The sequence below is a fragment of the Silurus aristotelis genome (assembly GCF_946808225.1).
Source record: "Silurus aristotelis genome assembly, chromosome: 6".
NCBI lineage: Eukaryota > Metazoa > Chordata > Actinopteri > Siluriformes > Siluridae > Silurus > Silurus aristotelis.
Window position 1 is genome coordinate 1,174,836 of NC_139579.1, and position 21,384 is coordinate 1,196,219.

The 21,384-nt window shown below is 39.5% G+C and overlaps 2 protein-coding genes across 3 annotated transcripts; one reads left to right on the top strand and one right to left on the bottom strand.

Annotated features, from left to right (window-relative positions):
* The first annotated feature begins 2,371 nt into the window (after nt 1-2,371).
* LOC310727586 (uncharacterized protein) lies at nt 2,372-5,071 on the top strand. The gene is made up of 4 exons (XM_083544192.1): nt 2,372-3,014; nt 3,133-3,282; nt 3,410-3,510; nt 4,893-5,071. The coding sequence occupies exons 1-3, from the start codon at nt 2,718-2,720 to the stop codon at nt 3,473-3,475; spliced, it is 513 nt and encodes a 170-aa protein (XP_083400318.1). The 5' UTR covers nt 2,372-2,717; the 3' UTR covers nt 3,476-3,510; nt 4,893-5,071.
* Nucleotides 5,072-10,569: 5,498 nt separating this feature from the next.
* Nucleotides 10,570-21,296, bottom strand: LOC310727515 (uncharacterized protein). Of its 2 annotated transcripts, XM_083544043.1 has the most exons (9): nt 20,918-21,296; nt 18,719-18,858; nt 18,486-18,602; nt 17,480-17,536; nt 17,167-17,304; nt 14,801-14,851; nt 14,269-14,382; nt 13,632-13,709; nt 10,570-12,773 (listed from the first exon to the last, which is right to left on the bottom strand). In XM_083544043.1, exons 2-9 carry the CDS (start codon nt 18,812-18,814, stop codon nt 12,648-12,650), a joined length of 777 nt encoding a protein of 258 aa, XP_083400169.1. In that variant the 5' UTR covers nt 18,815-18,858; nt 20,918-21,296; the 3' UTR covers nt 10,570-12,647. The 2 variants fall into 2 exon arrangements, with proteins under 2 accessions (XP_083400169.1, XP_083400170.1); XM_083544044.1 differs by lacking the exon at nt 14,801-14,851 and having other exon boundaries at nt 20,918-21,294.
* Nucleotides 21,297-21,384: the final 88 nt, after the last annotated feature.

Below are 21,384 nucleotides of genomic sequence, written 5' to 3' on the forward strand. Positions count from 1 at the left end.
TCTTATAAAGTCCATAAGCGATCACTTCATATCTCTCTGCTTCAGTCTGACCCTGAGCAGCACTCCTGAACTTCCACTGCTGAGATTCCTCCACACTACCCTGTGGGATTATCCTCCTCTTCCTCCTTCTCATCATCCTCATCATTATCATCATTATTATTACTATTATTCTTCTTCTTCACGGTTCTGCATGATGGAGGTCTCCATGAAGTGCTGGGTTATATGGACGGCTCTCTGCATCACTGTGATCTTAAAAACCTCGGGTAAGAAATAAGAACCAAAATATCCAATAATATAATTACTATTTCTAAATTTGTTAATTTATACATTAAAAAATTATTTTCATGCAAAAAAATTGTCAATCGATTTTCTTTTAATTAGAACCTGTAACATACTTTTTCATAAATAAAATATAATTTATGGTAAAATATAATAATAATAATAAAATATTTGTATTTTTATAAATAGTAATAATATTATAATCTTAATTATGAACTAAGGGGCCATAAAGGTTCAGACTCTCTTTTAAAAATCTTATATTTTGTTCTATTAAAATTTTCCGTTATTAATAGAATTGTATTTATTTATTTATGATATTTTTTCATTCGCTTGTTTTTTATTTACCTTATTATGTTTGTCTTATATTATACATATAAAGTCCTACAGTCTCGTGTTGGGTGTAAAAGTCGGATTTTGTAATATATAATATAATATAATATAATATAATATAATATAATATAATATAATATAATATATCAACTAGGATATATTATATTTATATAAAATAGTTAATAAATAAAAGTTACAATTATCTTTATTTAGATGAGCTACAGATGTTTTTTGCAGCTGTGTTGATGACCCTGCCTCCTTATTAACGTTAGACGAGCAGCAACTTTGTAAAACTGACAAAGCCGTGTATTCATATTAAATGTAAAGTCATAAACATGCCAGCCAATATGTAAATAAAATAAAAGTAGGATTTCCAGAGAAATCCATCCTGATTTCCTGAAACCACCACACAATTCCCTGTTCAATCCTGCAGCCTCTGCTGGAGGTGAAAGTTTAGAGAGAGCTGAGGCGATGTCTGCTGAGGATACCTTCAATTATAACTTTAGCTTCGAGATCATGAACCGCATCTACAACAATTCTCTCCAGGACCCACAGTCTGAGGACTATAAGAATATGTACAAAGAAGTCAGCAGTGCAGTGAGTCTTCATTTCATCTTCACTTTCAGTGCTGTTTACACAGACCACCTGAATATATCATACTTTCAAATGTTACACATAACCTCAATTTTTTATTTGTTCCTTCAGTTCTACTCTGTGTACAACTGCACCAGCTGCCTTACAATTTTGGGTTATCAAGGTGTACGAGCCATGAGTTTCAGGTAGGATGTATTATTTTGTGAAGTAAAGAAAAAAAGTTTTAAATTTTTCCAATTAATGCAAGGTCATTTATATTGTTTTTTCTTTTACAATGGACATCGGAGAGGTGGAAGCTTATTGGTTAGGGCATTAAACTTTGGATGTGATGGTCATGAGTTCAAATCCCAGCCATACCAATCTGGGCCCCTGAGTATGGCCCTTAACCGAAAAGCTGCTCAGTTGTATGAATGAGATCAATGTAGGTTGCTCTGGATAATAGCATCTTCCAAATGCCATAAATGTAAATGTCAGCAAAAAAGTAGCTTCACAGAAATAATTTGATTAAAACTAAATTTTTGCAATCCATAATTAGTCAAGTCAAGTTTATTTGTATTGCGCTTTTCACAACATACATTGTCTTAAAGCAGCTTTACAGAAATTAACAGTGAAGGTGAATGGTGTGAATTTATCCCCAATGAGCAGCCGCGGCGACTGTGGCAAGGAAAAACTCCCTTAGATGTAATGAGGAAGAAACCTTGAGAGGAACCAGACTCAAAAGGGGAACCCATCCTCATTTGGGTGATTTTTTTTTCTGTTAACAGGAAAGGATCAGTGTTCGCAAACAGCATCATTGTGTTTAAAGGGCTTCTGAGCAATCCTGTTTTCATATATAATGTTTTTCGGAATGCCGTAAAAAACAACAAATTAATAAGTGGCCTTCAAATCAACAGTGAAAGTATAAAAGGTAAGCACACACATATACACACACACATAAACACACACACACACACACACACACACACACAGACACACACATCAGTCGTTCAGAAAATGTCACAGTGTGAAATGCTAATGCCGATTTTTCCACAGACTCATATGCAAAAATTACACCATCAACAACAACCACTACCACGACAACAACCACAACAGCACCAATTACAACAACTACAATAACCACCACAACAGCAACAACTACCACCACAGCTACTACCACCACAACACAAACCACCACACCATCCACAACACCAACTAACACACCAACCACAACACCAACCACAACACCAACTAACACACCAACCACAACAAAAACCACAACACCAACCACAACAGCAACCACCACACTAACCACAACAGAAACCACAACACCAACTACCACACCAACCACATCAAAAACCACCTCACCAACCACAACAAAAACCACAACAGAAACCACAACACCAACCACCACACTAACCACAACAGAAACCACAACACCAACTACCACACCAACCACATTAAAAACCACCACACCAACCACAACAAAAACCACAACAGAAACCACAACACCAACCACCACACTGACCACTGGCAAAATGTCCACAACCCAAAAAACCTCTACAACAACTGAAACGATAAGTAAACACAGCTCTGCACCTCCAATTCTGCCCACAACCAAACCTCCAAAGCCCAATGTCTCAACCACCATCACCACACACTCCTCCAACACCACAATCCATCGCTCAGTGAGCGGCCATGTGACCAACACCAACTTCTCCACCATCACCAACCCATCATCTGACCATGGTGAAGGAGTCCCTGGATGGGCCATTGCTTTACTCGTGCTGGCTGCCATTGCCATTCTGCTCCTCCTCATCATCATCATCATCCTGGTAAGGTTTCTTTTAACTAGCTTAGCTTTTGCACATCTACAGCAGGAACGGAAACGAATCACAAAATCCTCTTTAAGATTTCAGAGATCCACAGCTGTTTGTCCTGTTTTTTCCACAGCTGGTCAGATGGTGCTGTGTGGATAACGACGACGACATTCGCTCTCTGCCACCTCAGGAACACACTCCTTACATGAGAACCACCTTCAGAGAGCCGCTGTCTGTTCCAGCATACAGCCCTCACACACCGCAGAAGAACCTCTATCCTTTCGTAAGAGACACGTCTTATTCTCTCTGCTCTCAATCTGCACACTGAACTGATATTAAACCAAAAACCACATCAGACACCACAGTGACTCATTTTTCCTGAACACTTTTTTTTGTTGTGTCTTCACCAGGAGGATCTAACTCAAAGCCCAAAACCCAAACGAACAGGGACGTATGTGGTGACACCAGAGAGATGATGAGGGAAATGAACGTTGAGACACTGTAAAATGAGGTAAGGATATAATGTATACTTTTCAAATTAGAATTTATGGGTTTTAGTATGGATTGTTTTCCTCTCAATGGCTTGAAGAAAACACGGCTGCATGAAACAAGCCGATAGCACCGGGAATCAATACAACATTCCAAAGCGGAACCAAACGTACCCATCACATGGTAACTTCTGTTGCCATGGGGACTGCAATTATAAAGAACAAACCAATCATTATTTTTAAAGACTATTTTAAGCTTCATATTTTGCCTAATTTTTGTCCAGGAGCAGTTAAAACACTGCATTTTTTAAATTTTTTATATAAAATCACTTTACCAGCCGTTGTGCTAATCACTTACTCATGCACTAACTAGCTTGGAGCTAGCATTGTGTTTTTATATGTTAGCAGAGATCACACAGATATATGGCTAGCTCTGAGGTAAAAAATTAAAGGCATCACCTGCACACTATATACACATGTGATTGATTACAATTTTGAGAAGAATTCTGCAGGATGAAACCTGATTAGCGCTTGAGATAAACTGATTTGCAGCTATTTTGAGGATTATATCATGCGGTTGCTGTGTTTGGTCGTCTGTTCCAGCTCTAGAGCCACTTCCTTTAAGAGCTGTCAGTCCTTGGCCCCCTTTAATCTGGTAAAAGTATTCTAACAGGATAAAAACTAAACCACCAGGAGTCTGTAGTGAAATTTCAGAGGCAGGACAAACACTGGTGTGAATATTGGACATCTGGTGCATTAATAGTAGTTTGAATTGATCCCACGCTTTCTCCCTTTTCAACATCGAACAAAAGCGTTACGATGCTGATGAGTTTCTTTACGTCTCAGCGAAATGTAAGACACTGTAGACAAACATTGACCTAAATACCGCATTCGTCCACTTCTCTTAACTGGTTTTGTTCTACACCCGTCGGTTACTGTTAAACAATCGTCCTGTAATGCGGACAATCGGGACGTGGGGGTGAGAGCCGTCACAGGGGATTAGTGAGAAGGAGTTTGATTCTTTACGTTCATGATAAATTGGTCCTTCAGCATGAGAGCAGCAGATCTGATTAAAAGTAATCACTGGGAGTGGCTCACATTCACACAGTGACTGAGGTACAGATGTAAACACTGTACGTCTGCATTCTGCAGCGTTAGCGGTGGGATCACTTCTAAAATGAGCAACTTCTCCTATAAATATTAAATATATAGAGTTACTTTTACTCTATCTGATACAGTATCTGATACAGAACATGTTACAGCTCCATTTCACTCCACACACACTTCACACAACGCAGATATAAAGGTCAGAGGGAACTACACCTCCATGTGACTGCACTGTAACCACAGAGACAGCATTTAACGTATCAAATGACTAACACGTGATCTGTTACTGATTTTACAGATGAGAAGTTGTTCCTGGTGGATCTCGGTGGACTGAATGAAGATGTCAACACCACTTCGTCATGACGTCTGCTTCTCAAATAACGTCTTTCACGATCTCAGGAATATAAACAGATAGTTTATAGACTATGTATACATTTATATTTAATTATATTAAAGTATTATAACCAGTAATATGAAAATAAGACAATATGGAAAATGGTGGAATATTTATTAAGCAGGTTGGTAAAGATTTGCAATTTTATTAATTCATCATTAAAGGTTAAAAAAAAAGGGGGGGGGGGGGGGGGCAGGATAAATAAATTGCAAGATTTCATTTTTTTTACTCACGACAAAAGTTATCATTTGAAAGAATGATTGTAAAATATAAATCTGTTTTATATTGTTCTATGAATATTGTAATGGCTTGGGGGAAATAAATAAACTCTCTTGAAATAAAAGTCTCTCTCTTAAAAGAAATAAATGTTTATAGTAATGAGCTTTATTCATTTTTTTATTTACTTATATGTCTATAAATTAATTAATCAGTTTATTTATTAAGCAAAATAGTGTTATGCACATAGTCCTAAATCCCCAATGTGAGGGTTTAAGAGAACTAAACATGGGGGGTTAAAGAGGGTCAACACACTGGGAACGTGTGTGAGAACATTCCCAAGCCCAGCTGTGTGTGAGGAATGTTTAACAGCACTGTATATCAGGTGAAAGAGGATTAATGCCATTTGGATTTGACATCCTGCATCACACCCTCGTGTGTTCTGACATCACAGCTGGCACTAATCTCAAACCCCTCCCTTATGTCCCAAGTGTTATTTGGGGACGTGGCTCGAACGAGCAAAAAATTAGTTTCTTGAAACGCTTTTGGAAAATGAGTCGCCTTATGGAAAATTTCAACAATTCTATTTATATAGAATTATAATTATAATCACATAGAATCCTTAGTTATTTATATTGGGGAAAAGAGATTGGGAAATAACTAATGTCATTGATGTATTGAGTATTTCTGTTTGTTATAAGATTATAATAAACCCAGTTTTAAAATCATTCAACCTAAAACGGCTTGATGTTAAACTAACTCTGATCATTTTACTCAATTTCAGCATTTATTTCTAGAAAAACTACATTTTATAGCCAATAAGAATCCCACAAGTGTGCAGTAAATCATAGAATAGCTTTAATTATATGTTTTATTTATAGTTTATACTCTACTAATAAATGAAATATCAGCTCCAATTGAACTATTGAACTAAATAGATATTTTCACTTTTCTGGTTTGAGTAAATGTATCACTTTAATCAGTTAGTAAAACATTATTGTGTGTTTAAACACTTGATTTTAGTCTGAATTTAATCTGCACTTTTTCCTCAAAAGCACAGTGTGAATGTGCCTCTAAAAAACACTGCTAATTAAGACAGACTAAGAATCGACATTCAAAAATGTTGAACCAATTAAAACGCTGCATTCGAGTGAAGCGAGCGAAAGGGAGCGAATCATATCGCAGTGGCAGATAAAAGCACATTCTCTCAATGAACAGTAATGTCAACTTCTTTCCACACAGTTATGATGCACTTAGTGATAAGATTTGTTTACATTGTGCCCATAAAAGCCATGCAACAAGCTCCAACAATGAAAAGGAAAAAGGTGAAGGGTACAATGCTAGGCGTAACCAAACAACAGCTGAGTGTTGCCATGGTAACATCTCTCTTTAAACTTCAACTACAGCCAAACTCTTCCACATGGTGCAGATAAACATTAATCCTGTACAGGTTTGATTATGTGTTCATTCCAGCTTCTGCTACGGGTTCAGGAACACATGTACTGTAGGTTCTGTAGGTACTGTAGGTTCTGTAGGTACTGTCTCAATGGGCTTACACAGATAATGCGGTAATAAAGAACAGTCTCTCTGAGTCGTAGCAGTTCCAGTATTGGTGTCTCTCTCAGTCCAGGAAAATAAAAAGCCTAATAAAAAAAAGTCCAAAATCTGTAAGAAATTGTGCTGTTTACAGGAAGAAGAGATCATAGATAATAATAAGAAGAAAAAGAAAGGGAACATACAGAAGAAAAAAAAAAGGAGGGGGAGGAGAAAAAGATGATAACGATGATGAAGACAACCAAAACGAGAGGAAGGAAAAAAAAGAAAAAAAGATGAAAATCAAGAAGAATAGACGATGAAAGAAATAGAAGACGAAGAAGCAGAAGTAGAAGAAGAAAGAAGCAGACAAGATGAAGATGATGGTGGTGATGGTGATGATGGTGAAAATAATTAAGAAGGAGAAGAAAACAAAGAATAGATGATGAAGAAGTAGAAATAGAAGAGGAAAGAATAATAAGAAAAAATAGAGAAGATAAGAAGAAGAAGAAGAAGAAGAAGAAGAAGAAGAAGAAGAAGAAGAAGAAGAGGTTGGCTAGTGAATCAATAAAGGAATAGCAGCTCAGAGCAGCACACACAGCTGTGGATTCATTGATGATGATGATAATGATGATGAAGATGATGAAGAAAAGATTATTGAGAAAATTGAGAAAATGTAGAACAAGAAAAAGTAGAAGAAGAAGAAGAAGAAGAAGAAGAAGAAGAAGAAGAAGAAGAAAAAGAGAAAAGAAGAAGGTGGAAGGTGAATCCAGAACAGCACACACAGCTGTGGATTCATTGATGTGGACGATGATGATGATGATGATGATGATGATGAAGAAAATATTTAGAATAAGAAAAAAGAATACATAAAGAAGAAGAAGAAGAAGAAGAAGAAAAAGAAGACATGAAGAAGAAGGCTAGTGAATTATGAAAGGAATGATAGATTGATGGATTGATGGATTGATGGAGTGATGGAGTGATGGAATGATGGATTGATTGACTGATGGATTGATGGAATTATGGATTGATGGAATGATGGAGTGATGGATTGATGGAGTGATGGATTGATGGAGTGATGGATTGATGGAGTGATGGAATGATGGATTAATTGACTGATGGATTGATGGAATGATGGATTGATGGATTGATGGAGTGATGGATTAACGGATTGATGGAGTGATGGATTGATGGACTGATGGATTGATGGATTGATGGAATGATAGAATGATGGAATGATGATGGAATGATGGATTGATGGAATGATGGAATGATGGAATGATGTATTGATGGAATGATGGAATGATGTATTGATGTATTGATGGATTGATGGATTGATGGAATGATAGAATGATGGAATGATGATGGAATGATGGATTGATGGAATGATGGATTGATTGAATGATGGATTGATGGAATGATAGAATGATGGAATGATGATGGAATGATGGATTGATGGAATGATGGATTGATGGAGTGATGGAGTGATGGAATGATGGATTGATTGACTGATGGATTGATGGAATTATGGATTGATGGAATGATGGAGTGATGGATTGATGGAGTGATGGATTGATGGAGTGATGGATTGATGGAGTGATGGAATGATGGATTAATTGACTGATGGATTGATGGAATGATGGATTGATGGATTGATGGAGTGATGGATTAACGGATTGATGAAGTGATGGATTGATGGACTGATGGATTGATGGATTGATGGAATGCTGGAATAATAGAATGATGGAATGATGGATTGATGGAATGATGGAATGATGGAATGATGTATTGATGGAATGATGGAATGATGGAATGATGGATTGATGGATTGATGGAATGATAGAATGATGGAATGATGATGGAATGATGGATTGATGGAATGATGGACTGATGGAATGATGGATTGATGGAATGATGGAATGATGTATTGATGGAATGATGGAGTGATGGATTAATGGATTGATGGAGCTGTAGATTACAGAGTGCTCTTGGTGAACTGCTCCAGCAGTAGGATTTAGGGTTATGGTATAGGAACTGTATACACGATGCTGTGGCTCTGGATGGACAGATAGCAGTGTTTACTGTGCTCATTAATCAGGGTATGGAGTATGTGGTGTAAAGTCCACTCTGTACCTGCTGCTATGTTTAGCTGCGTTCGTGCGTCACAGCGTAATCGCTAAACGTTCATTTCTACATTATTAATCATCTGCGTTTCCCCTGGAACACTTCCAGCTGTGAAAAAAGGAATCGCTTTATGACACACTCACACACCCTCAAATTTTTATTTCTAAATAACCATTTACACAATACGCAGATATGCAGATCAGATCTTATTTTTCAAAGAATGTAATGCATTAAATGGCATTCATGCATCATGAAATTATTATTATTATTATTATTATTATTATTATTGTTGTTGTAGTGTTTCTTTACTACTACTACTGTAATTACTACTACTGCCAGTACTACTATCACCACTACTACTACTGCCACTACAACTACTACTACTGCCACTACTACCATTGCCACTATGTGTAGAGGCAGTAGCAGTGGCAGTAGCAGTGGCAGTAGTATTGTGATAGTAGTAATAGTAATTTTAATAGTAGTAGTAGTTTTAGTATTTATGATAGTAGTGTTGGTAATATTAGTAGTAGCAGTAATAGCCAGCCAGCCAGCCAGCCAGCCAGCCAGCCAGCCAGCCAGCCAGATAGATAGATAGATAGATAGATAGATAGATAGATAGATAGATAGATAGATAGATAGATAGATAGATAGATAGATAGATAGATAGATAGATAGATAGATAGATAGATAGATAGATAGATAGATTCTGCACTTCCCTCTGCTGCCATCTTGTGGAAGGAATAGAAACCCAGCACATTCCAGTGGGAGCAGAAAAAGAAAAGGAGTTTCTACATGGACTTCATGCATCATTACATGACACCATGCCTTTATTTAAAAGTCTTCAAAGCATTTTAGCAGGACATGTCCAACTGGAAGAGACACATTCACTCATTTATTACTGCTGTTCTTAAACACATTACAGTTTCCTGTAGGCGCTGTTTTGGGTGGTTACTAGCGTGTAATAAGCAGCAGTTATAGCTACCTAGCATCAGGTGATTATATGAGCTAGTTAGCTAGTTAAGTGCAGTAATACAGGCTAATGGAAACGAATGTTTTGATGAGGGTTGTTGAACAGGGTTGAGCAGGGTTGCGCAGGGAAAAAGGACATTTTGGAACCAGTGTGAGCTGGTTTTGAACCCCTTGCCGTTAGTTATAATGGAGCAGTGCAGTGTTGTGTGATGTGCGTTCTCTGTAAAACCTGTATGGTGATAGTGTGAGTGCTGCACAATGAGAAATTTCAGTGTCATTCGAACATCATGTTCGTGTCCCGTCTGCTCAGGCGATTACAACAAGGGTAAAGAAACACCTTGAAACAGTGAGGATGTTTGTTGTGCACCACTCCACTGCTCCATTATAACTAACTCTAGTGCCCCAGAACTCCTACCCGGGGGTGGCGCCATGTTTTGTGCTACCAGGAGAGTTCTGTTACAGCTGTATTTTGCCCGTGGGAGCTGCATGTTCCTGATTCAGCTCCTGATTAATCTGCAGAGGAAAAAACATTCCACCATCAGCCAGATCGGATCGCTGCTGATGTTTGTAGTGGAGCAGGTGAACAATTTACAGCAAGCAGATATAAGATCAAATTATGAAACCGGCAGATGTGGAACATGTAGTGCGTCTGTATGGGGCACTGAGGGACACGTCCATGACCCTGACATGTCTATAATTCTGATATCTATCTAAATAAATAGGAAACATGGATACAGAGTTCGGCCCATGTATCTATTTATTTACATTTATACGTCGTTTGTATCAAACAACGAAACCAAGATGAACATTACGGAATAAAAACAGGAAGTGGAAAAAAAAATCATATCATCACATCAGTCCTACAGCGTGTTCTTCACCTTCATGCCGTTCTGCTGAATCCAACTGGATCTACCCATCAGAATTATTCATAAAGGATGCCTATGGTGCGACATTGACGTGTACATGAACTGTATATGACGTGTACATGAGGTTTTGAGTTTTGAAGTTCAAGACTTCAATCTTTCCTTCACAGCTTCTGGAGGAAAGTCAGAATTAAGAGACGATCGATTTGGTCCATCTGTTTCACTTAGAAAGAAACTTGTATTAAACCAAAAGAAGACGCAGGACAAAGGACATGGAAGGACGCACTGCTGGACACGTGGTCACGTGGCAGTTTTGAGATATTATTTTTTTGGCTCGTTGAAGCGACTCCAGAAAACTACAGCCATGACGTCTGCACAGCGATCCTGAAGATCTAACATCTAATTACCCGTAGCATTTACACAACAGTTTACGCATTTCAGAAATATACTTTTTATACGTTCCAGCATTCAGCATACGATAAATAAATAACTCCAGCCTTATTTGTTGATCAAGATCATGTTTAGTGAGGGATGTGGGAAGCATGAGATGTGAGGGATATGATGGAGGTGAGGGATGTAAGGGATATAATGAAGATGATGGATATGATGGAGGTGAGGGATATGATGGAGGTGAGGGATATGAGGGATTTGATGGAGGTGAGGGATATGAGGGATATGATGGAGATGATGGATATGATAAAGGTGAGGGATATGATGGAGGTGAGGGATATGATGGAGGTGAGGGATATGATGGAGGTGAGGGATATGAGGGATATGATGGAGATGATGGATATGATAAAGGTGAGGGATATGATGGAGGTGAGGGATATGATGGAGGTGAGGGATATGATGGAGGTGAGGGATATGATGGAGGTGAGGGATATGGGATGAAAGAGATGTGATACATCAGACACTACATCATGGAAAAAATCAGGTCCCAGATTTTTGTCATTGTTTAACTGGAGATCCCTGTTTTAAAAAGAAGTGTGCTAGAAAGTGCTCAAAGTGGGACACAGTTCTAGTGCAGGTGATAAAATGGAACAAAATGAAGTAAAAATAAAAACTTTAGGTGCCTGCACATTTAATAACAAAATGAGAAATTAGGCCAAAAGATGTGTAAAATACGACATGTGGTGTCCAGCTTCCCTACTGTACTGAGAATCACACTGTGTGGGTTGTGCGGTTACAGGAAAACAATCATCTCCACAGCAGTGATGAGGAAAATGATTCACCCTGAATGTGATTATTTTTTGATAACTGCATGTGGAAAGTGTTATTACACGTGACACAAAGAAGTTTTGATCCATTTTCAGTTACGTGGAATGTCCAGAAAACAAAGAAAACCAGTTCGTTCCGGTTATCACTTACACAGTTCCCTGACCACACCCCCTTTTTCACTTCAAGGGGGGGCCTGCATTTACTAAAACCTCTGACACTGGAGACTTCTTCCATCAGGAGTTGTTACTATAGAAACCATAACGGATCGAAATGAATTCGGAAAATTACCCTTTCAGCTCATTGTCTGAACTGCAGTTACTGGAAAGCAAAACCTTTCGACCAATCAGATTCAAGGATTCATCAGTGTCATGGTGGTTCATCGATTTCGAGATGTTTGAGGGGAAATATTTGAGGGGTGTTTAAGGGGAAATATTTATTCAATATTTATTTATTCAATATTTAATTCACTGATCATGATTTCGTAACGTTCGGTTAGAGCTACGAGGCTAACGCAAATGCTCACGTTTTATTTTTGGCCTCCATTTCATCAACCCTTGTTTCTGATTGGTGGAAAATCCAGCATGAGTTTTACTGAGATTTGTTCCGAGAGCAGAAACCCACCAGCCTGACTGTCTAACTGGAAAAAAAAAACAATCAAAATATTCTGCTTGAAGAAACCATTCAAACGAATAATGCTCCTGTTTATGATGAGAACGTTGGTCACATGACGCCTGACTCAGACCTCCGCTATAGAGTCGATGGGCTCCACCTGGGGTTCAGTGGGAGGAGTGGAAGCTTCTGTCAGCTGGGTTTCAGGTGCACGCGCTGCCTCAGGGACCATCACCTCCTCCACCACCTCCACCTGCATCAAACACATCATCGTCATCACCATCATCATCATCAGCGGCAGATTTAGGCACGGGTAAAATGGGCAGCCGCCCAGAGCGGCACGGGGCATCATGAAAAGACAAAAAAAAGCAAAAGACAAGCAGATAAGTCCGGAATATTAACATAAATGTATTTACACGTTAAGCGTCCAGCCAGGGTACCATTCAAGCTGGAACTGAGATGCTAGTTCTTATGTTCTGTAGTATCTTCATTTTCATGCTAACACTATCTAATGTCCTAATCTTAACCCCAGCCTGCTAGTTTTAGCCCAATATGCGCTATTATTAGTTCTAGTGTAATAAAATGCTCATTTTGGGTCCTAGCATCAACCTGATGTGCATAATGTTTGCAGAATGTCCCATTCGTGGTACAAACATGTGAATATTTATTTTAATATTATTCTCAAAGTACTAGAATTAATTAGAATATGCTAATCCTAATCCTCATCCTAATCCTGACTGGAAAATTTCCCTCAGTCAGTAAGGGAATGATAATTTTACTCATTATGTGCTAATTACGAGATAAACACTGGTTTATTATCATCTTTAGGGAACTGATATTAGCTAATCTTGCTCTGACAGTGCTCATCTTTGTCCTTATATGATTGTTAATGCTAATCTTCACGTTTTTGTGCCGTTTAAAGACACTTTATTGAGTAAAAATGTACACAGCAACAAAAACAGTAGTTTTTCTTTTTTAACTGAGTAACACATTTGATGTAACAGCTGACAATTTTCTGAGGACAGTAAAGATTGTAATCCCAGGAGTTTTTTAGAGCTTGGTGGTGATGTTGTGGAGTTGATTGCTAAAACGATTCATGATGTTCCTGTACCTGAGCAGGTGCGACCTCCGGGTGGGGCAGGACTGGGCGAGCTGGTGGACCCTCAATATGCTGAACCACACCAGGAAGCTGGAGAGCAACAAGAGACAGAACCTTAATCTTCATAGCAAACACAAACATTTAAACATCAGGTTTCAAAGGTTTCTGATATCGACATTTTATATTGCAAATTCTTTCATTTTTTATAGTTATATAAGCGATTGTACGGCAGTGTGTGTGAAAATGCTTCATGAATCAAATTTACATAGTTATAATAATAATAATTATTATTACTATTATTAGGGGGCCAAACACTTAACTATAAGCCCCTGGTAGAAATTTGACCTTCTTCTGTTTTGTTCACACTGATTGTGGAGGGTCTGTGAAACATTTTGACTAAATTTGGACAAAATGCTGACAAAGTTCTAGTGTGACAATCCGGCCAAACTTGGGCTTAACGTAGACTAAACTCATATTCATAACTTGAAATTCATTTGTCGAAAATAGAAAAGATAACTCTAGATTTCCTGGAATGAGACGAGTTCTATGAACTGAATGGTGCTTGGCCCCCAAAAATCGACTTCTGTTGATTATTCTAGAAATCCTGATATAAACTGTTGCATTTGAATGATTTTCAAACCGCACTCACATGCAGGCCTCCTTTAGTCAGGACACTGAGTCCAAACAGAACGCTGACGATGCACACGATCAGCTCGACCACCAGGAACAGCACCAAGGTAGTCAAAAAGCCGTCAATCAAGAGCTAAACTCCGCCCACAGTCACAGAGACATAAAAGGTTCAGGGGTCAGTACTGTGTGTCACAGCGTATACACAAAATATACACAAATGTCAAGTTTTCACATCCTATATTCGTGTTTTGTTTTGCTTTTTTTTTACTGTATAGCATTAAAATATCATTCAAAACACTGTCCAAAGTGCAAAAAACTAACAGCAAATTATAACAATTAAAGACGGGGTGAAGCAAAAATAAATAAAAAATGAAACATGATACAAACGAGGTGCCAAAGGTTTGCGAGGAGCACTGAAGCAACTCAACAGTAAACCGTACTGAAGTCCTGACACTGAATACACTGTGATGTGAATTTAATGTGCACATTTGCTGGACTGAAGCAACCTCATGCATTACAGAACCTCAAGCACAAGAGCGTGGGTTACTTACTTTACAGGTTCTTTCGATCATATGAGCGCATTTCTTGAAACAATATTGTTGCTTTGGGAAAGCAGGACACAAGAAACAGAATCTGGGTTTTAATTTAACAAATAAAAGAAAACAACATATTTTACTTTCAAGACTAAACTCTGATTTCATCCAAAATCTGAGAGTTCAATACATTTAAACTGTTACAGTTTTTTATTTTTTTCATTTATGGACAAACTACAAAAAACCTGTACCAAGTGCAAACAATTTTCCAATCTGCTTTCATTGAGGACTAAGTGTGATTCGGATCAAACACATGGACATCAGGCTGGATTCAGAGCTTTAAGGGGTTTCTGGACACCTGAGGAATTTGTTCATGCGTTTTGTCACTTTGCATTTTTTCACGTAACCCTGTGGGGAATCGTGGCACTGGAATTGCACTGGAAAATTGAAGCTTGTGCTGTCAGTTCATTTCCTTTTATAGATGAACGTGGATCATGCACATGTGGAGAAGATGTAGAATATGTAGAACATGTACAATATGGAGGTCACTTTTTTTGTATGAAAACACAGAGTCTTTTGTGGACTTTGAGACACGTGTGTGGACCTTCTGTTTATATGCGACAAACAAAACACAAGAATTTTGGACAGTGAGTTCTGTAGATTCTTTTTTTGGTCACCACCAGAGGAACTTGTGTGAGATGGAGAGCAGGAAAGAAGATGTAATGAGACTCCCTTAACCCCACAGACATACATGGAGGTAAAAGTTTAATGGTTTGGGGTTGTTTTGGAGGAGGGAAGATTCCGGAAATTGAAAGTGAACCAACATGACTTCCATTTCATCAACACGATGCAGTTCTGTCTGGACTTCAGCTCATTGGAACCGAATTCACCGTCTGAGTTCGTTGTTATTTAGAGAGCAAACAGTGGTCTGGAATGATATCTATCATGGAACGTCCTGGCCAGTCACTGCATCTATATCCTACTAAACTGCTCTGTGATGAAGAAGGAATCACCAACTAAATCCACTAAATCTCCAAGGAAATCTTTATACCATTACTGAGTTTGTTGCACAGAAACAGAAAGAACCTGCATGCGTCTCTCAAAAACCATAAAACACTCTGTGTCTCGACACTTTTCACAGCCACTGTACATAATGCTTACAAATGTATTTGTAACAAATGATGTTTGCAAGACCACATGAAAAAAGGAGAGTAAAACGTGTACATGCAACAAAAACATAACAGCTGGTTAAAAAAAAGAAACACGTTAAATAAAATGTATTCAGTTCAATAATACTGTAAAAAAAAAAGAAGAATATATCTGAACCTAAACTACACACCTGCAGATACACTTTGGCCCTTAGCACCGTTTCCTCAGAATAGAAATGATGGTGATTGGAATAGATCGGATTTGGTCAGATTTAAGGTGATCAGAGTGAAACCTGCGCCAAATCATTAGAAACAACTCCCACTAGTAGTTCCGCATCTGGTGCCTGGGAGCGACGTTTCATCACCACTGGCCTTGTTTTTAGTCCAAAAAAGGGCTCAGTTCCAAAAACTTTTGTTGAATAGAAATATCGCCCCCTCTGGGACTGAGATCTGCATCACATCACAGTCAGCTCTGAATACATGGTTCTACAACTGTGTGACTGTCATTTTATTTGGTAGTTGAAGATTTTTGAAATATTGCTTTTCTACTTGTTTACTTGTTTACCAGCTTTTTTATACCAGCTAACGATTTATAAAGCATAGAAATGGAAAGACAACCTGCGTAACCTCACACGTGTGTAAAGACTTACGAAAAGAAAAGAAATAAATAAAATCATTCTCAACAACTAAACTAAATAAAATATGGTCTTATTACAACAAATTGGTTTTGCACTTTGGTACAGTCCTTTGAAAAAAAATCAGCAGTTCAATTATTATTATTATTATTATTATTATTATTATTATAATTAAAAAAAACTGTAACAGGGAATCACAGAGCTCACTTTCTACTTTGACTCCAATCTTTTTACAATCTTGACTTCATTACATTAAAACAAGTCTCGAATTTCAACTCATCGATTCGGCACAAATCTCTGTGTCTCACACGAAACAACATGCATTTTTTAATGTCTAGTGTCTCCTTTAATAGATGTAGTGAACAATGTTTGGAAATCAAGACTATGTACAATAAAACTGACGAGTTTTTGGGTTAATAATAATAATAACAATAAGCCTAAACCCATGCATAAGCCCCTGCTGGCGACGTTCCCATGGTGAAATTCCTGTTACACGGAAACCGCCAGCTCTATTATTCACTCATGCGGATTAGAAATGCATCCCAGGCCTGTTAGTCAGTTTGTTAGTGTGTGTGTGTGTGTGTGTGTGTGTGTGTGTTACCACAGCGTAGATCTCCAGTCTCCGGCAGTGTTCGCAGTGATATGAGTCCTGTCTGTAGGGCAGGTGGCGGGACAGGAGGCCCAGAGCAGCCGTGGTGAATGCAGCACTCACAAGGTGAACTGCCAGGGTCGCCTTTACCTGCACGCACACACACACACACACACACACACACACACACACACACACACACACACACACACACACAATTGGGAAAATATATATTATGGCACTATACATTCCGGTACACAAATGCAATTAAATGTTTTGACACTGAACCTGGACCTGGATCACGAACATCATGAGACTCACTCACCCAGAAAAGAGAAGGAAACCTTCCAGCATGGATCAGGATCGAACCCGAGGCAAGAATCTACAAAGGCAGGAGTTTTAAAGCTTATTACAGAAAATAAAGGAATAATAATTCATATTGAATGGATGCTCTGTGATCAAATTTGCCATTATCTCCATTCAGATATCAGCTAGTAATCTGATACGCCAAATATTTATGTATATCTTTATATGGGGTTCATCTTCAACAAAGAAAACTATAGCATCATTATAACTGAGTTGTGACTATCTAGAACACCAAAGCTGCATCCACTGCCTTTTAATCGTATCCCCACCCACCAGAAACCCCTTCCTCTATCATACCCCAGCTATAAACCAACCAGACATGGTGAAGACCATCACGGACTTGAAGCCAGACAGCATTATGTAACATTTGAAGTGCTGATCATGAATGCTGTCAGAATCACACACTGAGAAATGTGCTGTCTGCCCTATTCTACATCCACAAGCCCACCAAAGCCTCTGACCGGAGGAGAGGAACTGAACCCACCTCTGCTCCAGCATTTCCACTGCACATATCTGACCAAGTCATTAGCATGATCTTTTATAGAGTCCCTTGTCCTGATGTTTATTCCGTTACAGCAAACAACCACAAAACCACTCAAGCCTGTTACCACATGCCATTAAAAGACTGTAGAGGGACAGCGGTGGGTTTGTGTCTGTCAGACTCAACAACTAGGGTGCTTTATAATGAGCGTCTGGGATTCTGTTATAGGAAATTGTTCTGGTCGCGTTGTAATCAAAGCATGTGCGCCCTCTACAGTCTTGTCTTTGTATATGTATTGCTTTGTGTAATGTTTATACACACACCCAGAACTCAACAACTGAGCCAAAATCTCTATTCTCCACAGAATTCAATAAAAAGATATCACATGTACTGTATGTGCCTTATGCCATTACATTCGCTCATATGTACACACACACACACACACACACACACACACACACACACACACACAGTGAAGTGTCACCTGTACGACGATCACCACCACTACGATGAGGTCGGGGGTGAAGTGAACCTCGTAGTAGATTTGAAGCACAGAGATGCTCAGGCACAGACACAAAACTGCGATGATGATCTGAATCGACTGCAATACAGGAAAAATCATTTAGAGCCATAAAACAGCTTTTTATTTGTGTGTGTGTGTGTGTGTGTGTGTGTGTGTGTGTGTGTGTGTGTGTTCTACTAAGTGAAGGCTCTCACCCCTAAAGCTTTCGGTTCCATCTTCTGGAAGGTCTTCACCTGTCTGGTGGTCAGGTTGGCTGCAGGTTGGGGCGGCGCTTGATATTCAGTCCCCATGGTGTTATTACTGATTTACTGATTCTGAGTGGTGCAGCCAGGGTCTGAGGAGAACAACCACTAATAAACATAGACCAAGAGAGGAGAGGAGAGGACACGCCCACTCTCATATCCACTTATACACTCAAGAACACGCCCACTCTCATATCCACTTATACACTCAAGGACACGCCCACTCTCATATCCACTTATACACTCAAGGACACGCCCACTCTCATATCCACTTATACACTCAAGAACACGCCCACTCTCATATTCACATATACATGCAAGAACACGCCCACTCTCATATTCACTAATAAACTCAAGGACACGCCCACTCTCATATTTAATAATACACTGTAGGGCACGCCCACTCTCATATCCACTTATACACTCAAGGACACGCCCACTCTCATTCACTCAAGGACACGCCCACTCTAATATTCACTAATACATTCAAGGATACGCCCACTCTCATATCCACTTACAAACTTAAGGTCACGCCCCCATTCTTTTTTTAACTTATGAAAGGTTACAATTACTTAGATTTTTACATATGACTTTGAAGACACGCCCACTCTGATTTATTTTTTGTACATTAACTCAAAGACACGCCCACATTTTAGCCACCATTCCTCCAGACTCAAGGACAGAAGATAGAAAGTCGCTCAGGAGGGAAAGGGAAGCCTTTAAAGCGCGTGAGACCGCAGATACACACTGCACACACACTGCACACACACACACACTGCTCACACACTGCACACACACACACTGCACACACACACACACTGCACACACACACACACTGCTCACACACTGCACACACACACACTGCACACACACACACACTGCACACACACACTGCACACACACTGCACACACACTGCACACACACACACACACACACACACACTGCACACACACACACACACACACTGCTCACACACTGCACACACACACACACACACAGCACACACACACACTGCTCACACACTGCACACACACACACTGCACTGGATTCTGTAGGTATTTATAGCTGCTGAACGAAGTGAAAGGGACACGCAAGCAGGCGTTATAACGCTTCATGACCGGAGCGGGAGGTCCTGCGTGTTTCTCATCTCTCTCTCTCTCTCTCTCTCTCTCTCTCTCTCATCATCTCTCTCTCTCTCTCATCATCTCTCTCTCTCCCCCTCTCTCTCTCATATCTCTCTTTCTCTCTTTCTCTCTCTCTCTCTCATCATCTCTCCCTCTCTCTCTCTCTCTCTCTCTCTCTCTCTCTCTCCCTCTCTCTCTCTCTCTCTCTCTCTCTCCCATCATCTCTCTCTTTCTCTCTCTCTCTCTCTCTCATCATCTCTCCCTCTCTCTCTCTCTCTCTCTCTCTCTCATCATCTCTCTCTCTCTCTCTCTCTCTCTCTCTCTCTCTCTCTCTCTCTCTCTCTCCCATCATCTCTCTCTCTCTCTCTCTCTCTCTCTCCCATCATCTCTCTCTTTCTCTCTCTCTCTCTCTCTCTCTCTCTCATCTCTGCACGGAGGTGGAGGTGAAGATGCAGGATGGTTCTGATGGTTCCAGCGCGTGCTGTGATTACACCCTGCTCAGCCCCATCCGCAGTGAGGATGGAGATGAAGAGGAGGAGGAGGAGGAAGTGAAGGATGCTGGGAAAGATACTGCGGCACTCGGATAACTTCCATGACTCAGGGCTTTTTATTTATTTATTTATATTTAATAGAGAGACCTGAGCAGTGCAGTATTTCTGAATATTACCCCCCCCCCCCCCCACACACACACACACACACACTGCAGCAGGCTTATAAACCTAAATTATTGCATGCATAAATAAATACATAAATTATAATTTATATTCATTATATATAAACAAATTATTGCATAAATAAATAAATAAAGATGTGTATATGTACATCAGACTTCAAAAGGTGAAGGTGGATCCGATACCGCAAGTTTGTGTCCCAGCACGTGTGTGTGTGTGTGTGTGTGTGTGTGTGTGTGTTCGTGTCTTGGCATAATTCCATTTCACATCCTAACACACATCATGTCCCAAACAGTGTATAAATGCAACATAAAAAAATTAAGCAGGAGAATTTGCAGAACATGCAGAAGCTTACCTGCAGAAAGCTGGAGAGGGGTGATGGAGGACAAGAAGAGAGAGAGAGAGAGAGAGAGAGAGAGAGAGAGAGAGAGAGAGAGAGAGAGAGAGACCAGTGATCAGGATCCTGTCTGAACAGCAGCAGCTCTGGAATCCAGCATGCCGGTACATCCAACACACACACACACACACACACACACACACACACACACACACACACACACACACACTATAAAATAAAAGAACTTAATACACTCCTGTGAGCTGTGTAGAAGAGTGAAGGATGAACATTGTGGGACATTCAGGGCTCCAGGTTTGCAGCTGGAGATAGACTGGAAGGTCTTACTGCCCTCTAGTGGAGGTAAAAAGCCCAGGCAGTGTTTATTACCGGGGTTTAAAGTCTGTTTATGATTTTAAATGGAAAAGTTAGAACTAGAAGATCCCTCTTCATGCCTAGGAGAGGGCGTGTCCTCCAGAAAAGGGGGT